General features: G+C 39.4%; 1 protein-coding gene across 1 annotated transcript in view; it reads left to right on the forward strand.

Moving 5' to 3' along the window:
- Positions 1-13,163, forward strand: part of uxs1 (UDP-glucuronate decarboxylase 1) — a 22,553-nt gene continuing 9,390 nt past the window's right edge. The window contains exons 1-9 of the mRNA XM_077580584.1: positions 1-671; positions 5,423-5,450; positions 5,564-5,612; positions 6,861-6,904; positions 8,122-8,182; positions 8,477-8,657; positions 11,096-11,200; positions 11,375-11,434; positions 12,492-12,613. Of these exons, the coding sequence (XP_077436710.1) occupies positions 581-671; positions 5,423-5,450; positions 5,564-5,612; positions 6,861-6,904; positions 8,122-8,182; positions 8,477-8,657; positions 11,096-11,200; positions 11,375-11,434; positions 12,492-12,613 (741 nt within the window). The 5' untranslated portion in view covers positions 1-580. The remainder of the gene's footprint in view (positions 672-5,422; positions 5,451-5,563; positions 5,613-6,860; positions 6,905-8,121; positions 8,183-8,476; positions 8,658-11,095; positions 11,201-11,374; positions 11,435-12,491; positions 12,614-13,163) is intronic.

The raw sequence follows: 13,163 nt of genomic DNA on the forward strand, positions 1-13,163 counted from the left end.
CCTCGATGAAGAAAAAGAGGCACTAGCTCTCTACAGGAAGTTGACAGGCTAAAATACCAACAAGTTGTAAAGTGTCGCTTTGATTTATTTTTTTAGGACGCAAACACACATTTAGCATCTAGGCAGCGTCGACTTTTGTTTTTGTCGTGTTGGTAGTACTTTAGCTTGGCCGCTGATAAGTGGTCCAAATCTGCTAACCGGGTGCTAACTGCGTTGGCTGCTGTGTGTACATTTTGCTCCTCTCTGGCATCAACTCTTCTAAATGTTCGCTACCCGCTAATGTTTGAATTCTTTGGTTCAGCAGGCGGTTAACGCAGTGGACAGCAAATGTCGTAATAATGACACCGAACAGTGTTGTAGCCTGCCACTTGTCCACAGATGTTACCTGTGTGTGCTACTCGGTTAGCCACGTAAACTGCTTTTGATTGGTGTTGATGTAGCAGCAGCTAACAGCTAGCTCGCCTGTCACCTGGAGCGTGTGTTTATTTAGAAGTTACTGAGCCAATACTTTGCAAAGGCACTGACGAACATAACGGAGCAAGCCAAAATGCTATAGCTGAATGGACGTGAGCCTCGTTGCATGTCGCGGAGGATGAAGCGAGTCATCTGGCTGATATCAAGATTAAACAGAAGAATGGTGAAGCTACTTTTTGCCTTCGCCTTGATTGCCTGTGAGTAAAGCATTTGCTTTTCCTCATTCCTTGAAAACATGATGGTGGTGTAGCTATCGTCTTTCATGCTCGCTTGTAATTGGTCTTCAAGTGTTAACCATAAAATGCTGAAAGGTGTTTTAATAATTAAGCACAATATCTATGTTTGGGAACGTTTGATCAATCGAGCATTCAAGTTTACCTAATGAAGAGTTAGAATAATTATTACGTCCTGAAACCAAATTATCTTATGAAACCAACCATGCTCTTATTCTTCTTTATGTTGTAATTTCATAAAAACCCAATTGAAATTAAGCTGGGATGTTGTCTTAAACATAAATAAAAACCAACATCAATGTGTAGAGGATTTCACCAAATGGACACAGGAACACTTCAGATTAAAAACCAATGTCAGTAAACACAGTTTTGCGCTACATCCGCATGTACAACTTAAAGCGACAGTGTGTAATTTTTAGCACCATCTTCCTGCTTCGGATGCCTAAATGCCAACTTTACGAACGTAGTTAGCCCTGGTGGTGCTTGCATCTAGTGTCGGACCCAATGGGTCGACTGCCGCTTACCACCTGGGTTCTGCAGGTGGTCATTGCTGAGTTCCGTGATTCGGGCTCCCGTCGCTTGTCACTTTGCCTTTGCAAGCTTTTGCCAGCTTTATTTTTTATTTTTACTAGCTTCCACTCCAGCCTATGGTTCCGCCTAACGCCCACTAGCCACTCTTGTTAGCTGCTCCGCCTAAATCCGGCTTGCTAGGGTTTTCGGCGTCGCTTGCCGGGCTTCACACCGGTTGCCAAGTCGCCATCGCTCGCCGAGATGCTCGTTAGCTCACGCAAAATAAGACTTGGTGGTAGGTTTGCAAAGTGTGGTCTCTCTGAGCCACCATAGTGTGCGTGCTTTAAATTGCATGCACTTCGGCTGCATTCTATGATATAGCGACTTCAAGTGGTCACTTTGACACACTCTCACGTTTTTTTCTTTTATAACGTGCTGTGTGTTTGTCATATGGACCTGAGTCTGCTTAAATAACTTTAAAATGGCGGGTTTACTGTGGGAAATTAATGAAAAAGACAAGGCATGAGCGCCGTAAAGTTGAAATGACGTAGGTCACATGCGACGTAGCTCAAGGACTCCCTTGTAAAATAACTTTACAACTCTACTATGCAAAGCAGAAGCCATTTATCAACAATACCCAGAAAGGCCTTCGGCTTCTCTGGGTCCATGCTCATCTGATGCTTTGGCCAGACTACAGGAATGTCGCCCGATTTTGAGTCAACTGACGTGCCACAGACAAATGTAGCATGTTGAGGACGATTTTTGAGTTGTCTCTTGTTGACTCTTGACGTAGCGTAGTGTTAGATCACCTGTTTTTGTAATCTTTTGCGTGTTCAAATAAATCAGAGTTGAGATCTCGTGAAGAGGGTCCTTGCAAGGTTTTTTAATCAGAAGCTTCTGATGACACAAAGGAATTTCACCAAGCCATGTTTCTATCCAAATGTGCGTCGTCTCTCTCAGACACGGGACTTTTATTAGAAAACGCCTCTCCCCTCCTCCCAAGTACAAAAATCAGATTACTTTCTCCCAGTATACTAGCTCGTCCTTGAACTTTCAAAAAACGGATTTCTGACTAACAGAAACTAGACTTCTTAGATAAATAAAAGAAACGTATTAACTTTCTCATTTCTGGGAAAAGAGAACAGATAACAAAGAGGACAAAAGCATTACTCATCAAGCTATATAGAGTTAACATAGTTATATCTACATCTTCACAACTATAACTAAATTCAAAAGAGATGAAATATAAAATGAAATAGTAAAATGTTAACAGTAGCCTGTGTAGTGTGATCCGCTTAAGGATTGGTCGCATGGCGTCTGGGACGCTTCACACCCACCATGACGAAAGTCTAGCATGCCAGAATTTTTGTTCGTCTTGCCGCCTAGTGTCGCATTATTTGTTATGTTTGAACAACATCCTGTTTATGTTTGTATGTGAAAAAAGTACAAATTTGAAAATACACTTTTGGGCCATTTTCGGTGAACATGTTAGGTGTCGACCCAGTACGTTTAATGGAATTTACAAATACATTCTTTAAAAGTCCAATGTGATTTCCAGAAATACTGCCTGCAACACAAAGTGTGCTTTGTTTTGCCCCGCTGTGCGATGGAGTTTAACATCCTTGTGCTAATGGAAATTAACTTTTTGTACACAAAATGTTGAACATGAATCTTAATACTGGTCTTATTAGCTTTTGCCAGACCTGTGCTGCACAAGCAGCTGGCAAGATAACCACCTCTACATAGCAGTTTAGTTCCATATGCATCTTTGTTTTGGCTACTGAGTTAATGGTCTACTCCCCAAAAACGGTAATTTGTCATTTTAGACCTTCTTGGTATCTTAACTCTTTGACTGCCAGACGTTTTCAGATTGGGATGTCAGCCGATTTAAGCATTTTGACTGATCTTTCAAGGTCCACAGAAAATTCACGTCCACAGTCCTCATGTATGTACTTCTCTACACATGTATACTTCTGTGAAGACTTCTACTTATTGCTGCACTTCTTATTTATTTTAATTATCTCTTTCTATTCTGTTGTTCTTCTTACTGTAAACTACTGCTGCACTTCTTATTTAATTTTGATTTTATCTCTTTCTATTCTGTTGTTTTTTCCTTACTGTAAACTGCAGCTGGACGGAGTCCAGGAAAAAGTTCTCCACGGGGAAAATAAAAGTATATTGTATCGTATTATCGTATTGTATCGTATCGTAAATGTTGTGTTTGGACTATGGAAACACACATACTACCAAATGAAAGATTGAACTCTTATCTTTCATCAGAAAAAAAAGTTTGTTTCTACCTTATTCCGTTCTTCAGTAATCAACAATAGAAAATGGTTAGTTTCACCGAAATGCTCTGTTTTGAAACAAAAAGCGGAGAAAAAGAGCTTTTTGTGAAACGATGTTATTTCATGCACTCTAGTGAATTGTACACTTCTTTTTGTCCATGAATGATGCCACAAACACCTAAATAGTGCTTTACTTCTGTAAAACGCTATCACCAACAATGAAAAAGTGTTTTTTGGTTGCAAAATACGTTTATTTCCATTCAACAGTGTAACAATTTGACAAAACAATTTCGCAAACTATTTACAAATGTGTGCAACTGTGGTACTATTTACAATTATGTGGATGTTTCAAATACAGTTTTTCTTTTTGTAACGCTCCCATGCGTGCAAGGAGACGCAGCAGGATTTGCACAACAGATTAGTTTCACTTGCGATGGCTCCTTTCGCGTGCAGACGTTACACTTTCTTGACGGCCTTTTTTTCCGGGGAATAGCAAGTAGCAGACTGTACCCACTCCTCCGATGAATATGCATTGGACTTGGAACACTCTTCGTCGTCCGATTGAACGTCCGCCTGAGCGTGCTCGGTTGTGCTCCGCGTTTTCCGGTGTTAGCATCGCTAGCCGGTGAACCTTTATGACATCGTCATAGCTGCCGCGTCAACGCTTGCAACTTCAGCGTCAACCTCGGAGTCACCATCATCATCATCGATGATGATCATCGTCGTCATCAATGTCCTCTTTAGCGTTGGTTGATGCCTTTCGTCTTTGAAAAAAATTCCCAAGTGTGAGCTGCTTGCAACCGGTCGCCATTGTTCGCTTCTTCAGCCATCTAGCTCTGCCTCACGTCTTCTACTGCCGCGTCAACGCTTCCAACCTCGGAGTCACCATCATCATCATCGATGATGATCATCGTCGTCATCAATGTGCTCTTTAGCGTTGGTCGATGCTTTTCGTCTTTGAAAAAAACTGCTCGAGCGGGAGCTGCTTGCAACCGGTCGCCATGTTTTCTTCCCTTCCCCAGCCATTGTCCCCTCCGCCTCACGTCTTCTACTGACGCCTACCCAATCTTGTCAAAAGAGAGTCATTGCTGCCATCTAGGGGCCAAAAATAGTCATTAGGCTAACTACATCTGCTTGAAACTTTCACAGCAGCTGGCCAAGGCTTTCCTCCACCAGTTTCAAAAAAAAAAAAAATTGGATCACGTCTTTTAACGTCATTGGCGGCCCTCCGTAGGTTTTTACTTGACGTTTTTTAACGTCCATGGCAGTCAAAGAGTTAAAAGCCTTTTGAAGGACGATTTCAGCGTCAAAACAACCCCCGAGTGCATTTCATGCTGAAACAATGTCAAACTGCCTAATATTTCGGTTTTAAGGAAGGACTGGGCGAGCCAAGGGATACTTGACTCATTTAGTCATTTTCAGCAGTAAAAAGTTAATATTTTGGCAAGAATTAATTTGAACTTTCACCAGTCTTTTTTATCTTTAACGTTTCCTATATTATCAGTAACTACAGAAAGACTGTATATTCCCAGTTGAACTTTTTAATAAATACCAAAAAGATCAAGATCAACAAAGCTGTGGAGCTTTTACCTGCCAGATGCGGAAGAAGACCTAATGTGTACAAAAACGATCCCAAGATGCGCACTTCGCTTATTCTAATATTGCCTTAACCGTGCTCATGTAAGGCCTGCAGCCTAACCTAAACGATGTATTGGTATGTTTGTGTGACTCCACGGTGGTCATAATTGGTTTAAAATGTTAAGGGTGCAGATTGAAAGGAGGACGACGAGCCAGGAGAAAGGTCACAGCAACAAGATGGCTTAGCTCAAGCTCAAGCCACCTATCTATTTATGTGCCATCTAGGCCTAATTTAACATTGATTGTATTATTTTGAATTGCATCTCTCTTCTCTTTCAGCTGTCTGGGGAACATTCACAAACATGAGGTAAATACTTTAAGTGTTAACATTCAGCTACTTTATTCCCTTGCCCTCTGCTTGCGGTTATCCTACTGTTCATAGTCACTGGTTGCCTTGTGCTTTATTTCCCCTCATCGTAGATCAACAAAAGACCATGGGGAGTTGAAGATTGATCAGAAGATTGATGAAGTGAGTGTCACTTACATTTATCCCTGCTTCCACCTGACTTAATTGCTGTAACATGTACGCTGATATAAAAAGTACAAAACCTACCTAACACTGTGTATTTTACACAGTATAATTACTTCCCTCTGCTATTTATTAGCTGCGTCCTGCAGTGTGCCATTTAATATCAGTATGTTTGTTTATGTGCCAGGCTCTTTATAACACAAATTCTAATCACTTTCTGCATGGCTTATCGCATGTTGCAGGTGCTCCCATTTTTCCTTTGTTATCATGGTGACCTTATGGTTTAAAGCGTCGTAGGTAACTGTATCGTCCAAATATATCTGGTCGTCTCAGATTCAAATATCCCGCTGCTTTGAAATCACCCCATGCGTTAGTATTCAGCTATAAATTACACTTTTACATAATGATCATGATAAGAGCGGTCAAAGGGTTTGTTGTTGAACAGAATCATGCTGCGCTGCCTCAGTGGTATTTCAGAAAATAAACATATGATAGAAATTGAATACACTATAAAGTAGCAAGCAGGATTTTCTGCCTAAACCCCCCCAAAATGTGTTAAATTATTTCAAAACTTTTAAAGTGGAACTAAACCAAAGATGTCAAAACTTTCTATTTTAAGTAGGCCTATCTTTTTTTTTTTTACTTGAAAAAAATAAATATATATATATTAGGGGTGTGAATTGCCTAGTACCTGGCCATTCGAATCGTATCACGATTCATAGGTCACAATTCGATTTGATACCGATTAATCCCGATACGAATTTATACATTGATTATTGATTATTGCAACAAAAAAAAAAATTAACTCAAATTTTGAAAATACAAATCAGTAAACTTGTACATGTACACTATAAGGTTTGTATGAAAATGTATTTATTTATCTGAAAATTCAGACTTACAACTGAGCCACTGCATTTAACAAACAGGTTGCAGTTTGTTTCATGTTTGAACAGCACTGAAAGAAAATATTAAGGCTTAATGTTCCATTAATATAACATTCTTCCATGCGTAATGTGTAAATCCTAACTCTAAGTAAGAGGTTTCGTTGAATATTATATATTTGATAAGTGAGCAAAAATACACTATATAAAGAAATGTATAGTTAGCTGTATGCAATATATACCACATTGGTAGGGTCCATTAACGTATATATTGTTTGTTTGTTTTTATGTCTGAACCCTGACTGTGATTACAAGAATACATTAGTCAAATGTGCTCTGATTGCATACACTTGTCATTTCATTTAAGGCAGTGGCTCCTCTCCGTGAGCAGATTCGTGATTTGGAGCAGAGGTTTGTGTTATTTTTGTTATTGTCAAACTAGCATGACCATTTATGTATACAGTACAGTAGGACCTGAAAAGCAGAACATTTTCCAGATGAAAATGACTCAAAAGTCAAACAATGATATTATCATGTGTGACGACTTCAGCAAATTAGTGACATTGAGGCTCAGTGACTTTCTAAAGGATAAGATCCACAAGTGTGTTTTGCTTTTACTTTTTTTTTTTTGGTTGTTTAATGCCACCACAAAAGATGAAAGTGGGTTGATCTGATACACAACAGAAAACCAAAATTACTGTGACAGAGTATATTGTCTGGCTAAGCAATGAATTTAATTCAGGCACTGCCATTGACAAGAATTGTGTTTTTCAAACAAGGATGGGTGCGGACACTTCTGATTCTGCCCCACTGTAAATTTCAAATTTGGAAACAATTTAGCTGAAGCACAACCAGTAGACGACTTCAATGCCCCATTCTAAGATTTGAGATCAACACAGTTTGAGAGTCCACGACTGAACTTTATGAACCTACCATTTGCTGCATCAGCACACCAATAGAATAATCATTGCACTTTGAAAGGCACTGTCCTTGAATCGTATCACACCCCATGTATCGACGCGAGACACGTATCAAATCGTCCTTTGCCCCATTCATAGTACTGAAAAGTTTATTATCGTGAAATGATTGCCTACTTTCAACAAGAAACTCATTGCACCTTCTTGAATTGAGCTACACCACATTGAATCGAATCATAATGCCTCTCTCTGAATTGAATAGAATTGTTCAATGCCGTCCTTGAATCATATCCGACCCTATGGATATCTGTATTGTGTTTTATTGGAGATGCACAGCCCTCGTTTACTGTATATCAAAATATTTGATTGTCACAATTTTCCGCAAGTTATAATTTTAAATTACATTTCCAACTATGTCATAATACGATGAGGTAATGATACACAGAGGATTTTCACATCATAGCGGCTGAGTGGAAGGCTTTTAACAGTGATGTGACGTCTTTGATGAAAACCATTTTTGATTTATTTTCTTATGGGTTTTAGTTTTGGTTTTGAGCGAGTTTGAAGTTCAGTAAAAATGAGCTTTTTATGTGAAAGACTTAGGAGGTTGCCATTTGTTTGAATTCCTCAGAGCCATGCATTCATGGTGGTGCATTTTGTCAGAGATGTGTGCTTTATGGCTATTCTTATTGTTTATCTTCTCTTCTCCAGTTTTTCTCAAAAATACCCACCTGTGAAGTTTCTGTCTGAGAAAGATCGAAAGAGGATTCTGGTATGTATGTAAGACAAACAAAAAGATGTGCAGTCGCACTCACATTTGGGCTGGAGCATGCTGTTGTTTTTAAGATGCTTATTTTTTTGGGCATCATGTTTTGCTGTGGTTTATCTGTAGAAAAGTAGCACAGCTGGATATACAAACTTCCGTTGGCGTGCGTGCGCTCACAAAATGCATTTTACACATTTGGCACAATAGCAATGTTATCGTATAGGCTTGTCATATTTCTATTTGTCACTTTGTGTTATGTCCAACTTTTTTATTTATATTAAAACTGTATTCATTTTCTAGATTACTGGCGGTGCGGGTTTCGTGGGTTCCCACCTGACTGACAAGCTGATGATGGATGGCCACGAGGTGACTGTGGTGGACAACTTTTTCACTGGCAGGAAAAGGAATGTGGAGCACTGGCTCGGCCATGAAAACTTTGAACTCATCAATCATGACGTGGTGGAGCCACTGTACATTGAGGGTAAGGGAACGACAAAAAGTAATTGAATTTTTTTTTACTTTGCACCTTGAGATCAGAGTTGTACCATCCTGGCCAGAGCAATCAAAGATGCTTGGATTAGCAGTGAGCTTGTGGGAACAGACAATCTGACAAAAGTCATTTAGGCTGCAGTTGAAGACCCTGTAACGTGAATGTAAACTGTACTACTGAATTGTGGAAATAGCGTTAAGCTGTTTGTTCTCATTTTGGTTTTCCTGATTTATTTTGTTTTTGTTTTTATTTTTTGGTGTGTAAGTAAACACTTGGGTGTCCAGCAAGAGGCCCCCGCCCCCACTATATAAGAAATGAAGCGCATTCATTTGCGTCGGTGGTTGCCCAGTGCAATTACAACAAGTAGTTAGCTAGCTAGCCATGCCTGTAATATGCAATACAATTATTATTCCCTTCAGATAGTCTGCAGGCATGTCCACTTTAAAGCATGCCTCTTTTTCGGCTGTGAGTGCGCAGGTCACAGAAAGGCAAATGAGTGAGGAGGAGTAAAAATAAATAAATAACTCTGATGTAGACTGGGGCTTTGTGCTGCAGTGGCCGCTTCAGAGTAGCTTGTTGTTGTCATGTGGAAAAGCCCCACGTTGACGTGTCACGACAGCATATACCGCATGTAAAGTTAGTTCACCGTCACTCACTTGTGGATCGTGAGGCTAAAGGAGACGTAGTAACGGGACTCAGACCCACCTCCCGTCCAACCCGCCTCCCATCCCCACCACCGGAGTCCACCCACCCAAGTAGATTTCAAATCTGTGGGAAACGCTGACTAATGTTTGTTCTTCCATTTGACATAATAAGGTGGGCATGAATCGTTTGCAAAAAAATGACTTGCTAGATCGTTTATCATGTAAAGGTGACTTAAATGATGTGTACTGTAGTTACGTCACTATTATACCATTAATAGTCAGAAATGATTGATTGACAAATTGGTACTAAAGTTAACCAGGTTGAAGTTGCTGACCACAACTCTTGTGTTAAAAACTGGTAAAAAAAATAAATAATTATTTTTCATTTAATTTTTTTCTCAAAGCAGTTGTTTTTGCCCACACCCCAAGTTCAGTCTTTACACCAGGACAGATCAACCAAACCATCAGGGAAAATAATTAGAGCTTGTCAGTTAAAAAATGGACTAAACAATACTTTAAGGAAAATATCCCACCCACCAGCATCATGCAACATTTTCTAGTGTTGCTCTCCTCAGCAATACTTTTGACCAAATATCAGTCTTTGTGCCTAAATGGACCAACACTGGGGAATATGAGAACTTTTTAAACTGCTGTTGTAGTATTTCAAACATTTTAATGACCCTGCAGCGGTCTTAAAAGTTCAATGTTTATGTTGTGCAACAGTGGAGAAAGATAAAGTAGCGGGATGTCTCTCAAGCGATGTTGATGGTAAAGTTATTTCCCTTGACAACACCATATCCCCAGCATCATAATTGGAACAAAGTCATTATCTAAAGCCCATCAGGCCCACAGATTTTTAAATTGGCAATGGAGTCCTGCCTTCAGTTCAGGCATTATTAGTACAGAATATATAATACAAAAATTCAAGTCTGATTCAACATTACAGCCACTAGAGCTAGAAATGGGTATTTGATGTTTCCTTAATTGATTATGTGAAAACAAAAGTGACCTTTTGTTGGCTCACTCACTCAGATCAATGAACAGGTGAGACATTTTAAGACGGAGTATAAATTAAATACCGTACGAATGAAAACAGTGCAAGTTTCAAGACCAGGACAAAATCAACATGTGTGCTGCTGTCCTCTTCTATTCAAATCATTCCTTCAATTTATCCATCTCAACAACAACCTCTTGTGCCCCGCTGTCCCAAGGTGTCCCCCAGGGCTCTGTGCTTGGTCCTCTTCTGTTCATCCTTTACATTTAAGGGCTGGCGACTTAGTTTGCCCGCAGGCCAATTTTTTTCTAACAATTCTGTCGCGGGGCTGAAATTACAATTTCATTAGGCAAACCCTTTAACACTAACACTACAGTATTAAAATTTTATGGAGAATAACTAATTTAATATTTAATAGAAAACTGTGAAATAAATATGAATGACTCTGCATCAATGCTCACCCAAGATATTGAATAATCTTGGCCATGCACATAGGGTACTTAGTGTGTGGTTCAATTCTGGGAAATGAGCAGTCAAGTCACACCGTTTTGGAATGAAAACCGAGAGGATGTAAAAGTTCTGCTGGGAGAAACACCCAAAAGACTTTGAAAGCTGAATTTTGCAAAAAACACTCTTGCACTGTCACTTCACAAAAGCTTCACAATGGATGTGAACAATCAACTGATTAGTATGCCCATCTTGATAGCTAACATTTTCTTTTTGTAGAGCAATAACGTCGAAATTTTACATGTAGTAAAACATCAAGTAATACTTCTCTTCTCTTTTGGCAGTGGATCAAATCTACCACCTGGCCTCACCAGCCTCTCCCCCCAATTACATGTATAACCCCATCAAAACCCTCAAGACCAACACCATCGGCACTCTGAACATGCTTGGTGAGTAAAATTTTAGTGCTGTGGTTCTTTGACGAGTGTAAAAAAAAAAAAAAAAAAAAGCCATGTGTAGGAGTTTGTGCCCTCTGGCCTACGTTATTTATGCATGCATTCACATTTGCAAGGTTATATCTTCTTTGTGCCTTATAGACCCAAGACTTTTATCTTTTATCTCAGGTTTGGCCAAGCGAGTGGGTGCCAGGCTCCTCTTAGCTTCTACCTCGGAAGTTTATGGAGGTAAGAATCCCTTTCAACTATTGCTTCACATTATAAAGTACTCATAACCAAACCAGTTATGATATAATAATGAAAATTCTAACAAGCTCTTGTAAGAGACTTGTAATCTTATGAGGGAAAGTGTTCCAAATGTGGGTGGCCGAATGGCTGAAAGAGTTTGAGGTACATTTATAGCTGAAGACCTGAGAGATTTGGTGGGGGTGTTGAAATGGATGGGAGGGGGTTGGCGAGATAATGCATGGCAAGGTTTTGTTTTTTTTATGGCTTTGAACGTGTGGTATGTGGCATGCTATATACTCTATGATGCAATGTGAATGTGCAATTGAAGTTATAAAGCAGTTGTGATGTAACTTGTGTGAGGGGATCCTGAACTAGTCTATTAATAAGAGTTTTGTTTTGTGTGTGAGAGAGAGATGGATGGAGACAGGATTGTGCAGGTGAAAGTAGGTCAAAGGAGTGATGGAATGCGGCGCTAACAACTTGAATGGAAATAGTGCTATTTTTTTAGAGTGGATACTGTAGCTTTGTGAAGTCACTGTTTTGTTTTGTTTTTAATAGAGATGTTCCAGTTGATGTTCTTTAGCTTTGAGTGTATAGAGTTCAGGTGTAATTGAGTTTCCGGGGAGCCAGGCTATCCAAAAGATTGTGAAGTCAATTATCATTGCATGAGAGCAGTTCATCAGGGGTGCATGAATTGTTAATGCTTGTGAGACTTGGAATACCAGAAGTGATATCCTAGATTAGAATATCACAGAATGAAAGTGAAATTCACACATTGCTACGCTGGTGATACTTTAGGATTCTGTTCATGCTGTTGTATCATCAACATCCTTATCACTTTTTTTTTTATACCCTCCAATGAAAAGGCAGGACACATTTGCGGATGTAATTCTGTAAATGCTTACTGAGCTGAAGTAGCACAAAAGTTTTGACTGAGACACTTAAGAGGATTCATTTCCAAATGGCTGTACCTTTAGGGTGTTTGAACTTTTGATTTTCCACTGATTGATTAACTTTTAGCTTGGCATGCTATGTGACTGAAATGTTTTGGCTCCAGACCCTGAGGTACACCCCCAAAATGAAGAGTATTGGGGCCATGTAAACCCCATTGGTCCTCGAGCATGCTACGACGAAGGAAAACGTGTTGCAGAGACCATGTGTTATGCCTACATGAAGCAGGTATCATCATCACACTCAACTATGCGATTAGTCAATGTCAGGTTAGTTTATTTTTCAAAGTATCTTTTCTCAATTTAGGCAATACAGAAAGTTCATTGTTTGTTTCTGGTTCAAAGTTTTCTGGAAAATGTTTTGCTTTGTATTACCGGTACTTAAAAAAAAATATATAAAAAAAAAGTAGCAGTACAAAAAGTCCTGCATGCAGAAATAGTGTCATAGCTACTTTTTCTATCAGAAATGGTCAGGTAAACAAGCAGTATTGTGTTTAAGTATTTTTTTTTTTACATGTTTAGCAGCTGAACATGAACCTGTCCTCTTGTGTCAAAACATTTTTTTTTTAAAAGAAGAGCAAAATGCAGCTTGAAGCAGCAAGAAGGGTAAAATTACTCCAATGATGAATTATTTTCCAGAAGATTTTTTCCTGCGATTAGATATGATTGATGCCAGCCTTTAATGGTCTGATGTGATTGACTCGTGTTGCCTTTGCTTCAGGCAAATGATATTTATCGGCCTCATCCTCTGCTCCTTACTCGGCTGCTCTTTTCTTTTT

The sequence above is a fragment of the Vanacampus margaritifer genome, chromosome 11, assembly GCF_051991255.1.
Source record: "Vanacampus margaritifer isolate UIUO_Vmar chromosome 11, RoL_Vmar_1.0, whole genome shotgun sequence".
In the NCBI taxonomy this organism is placed as follows: Eukaryota; Metazoa; Chordata; class Actinopteri; order Syngnathiformes; family Syngnathidae; genus Vanacampus; species Vanacampus margaritifer.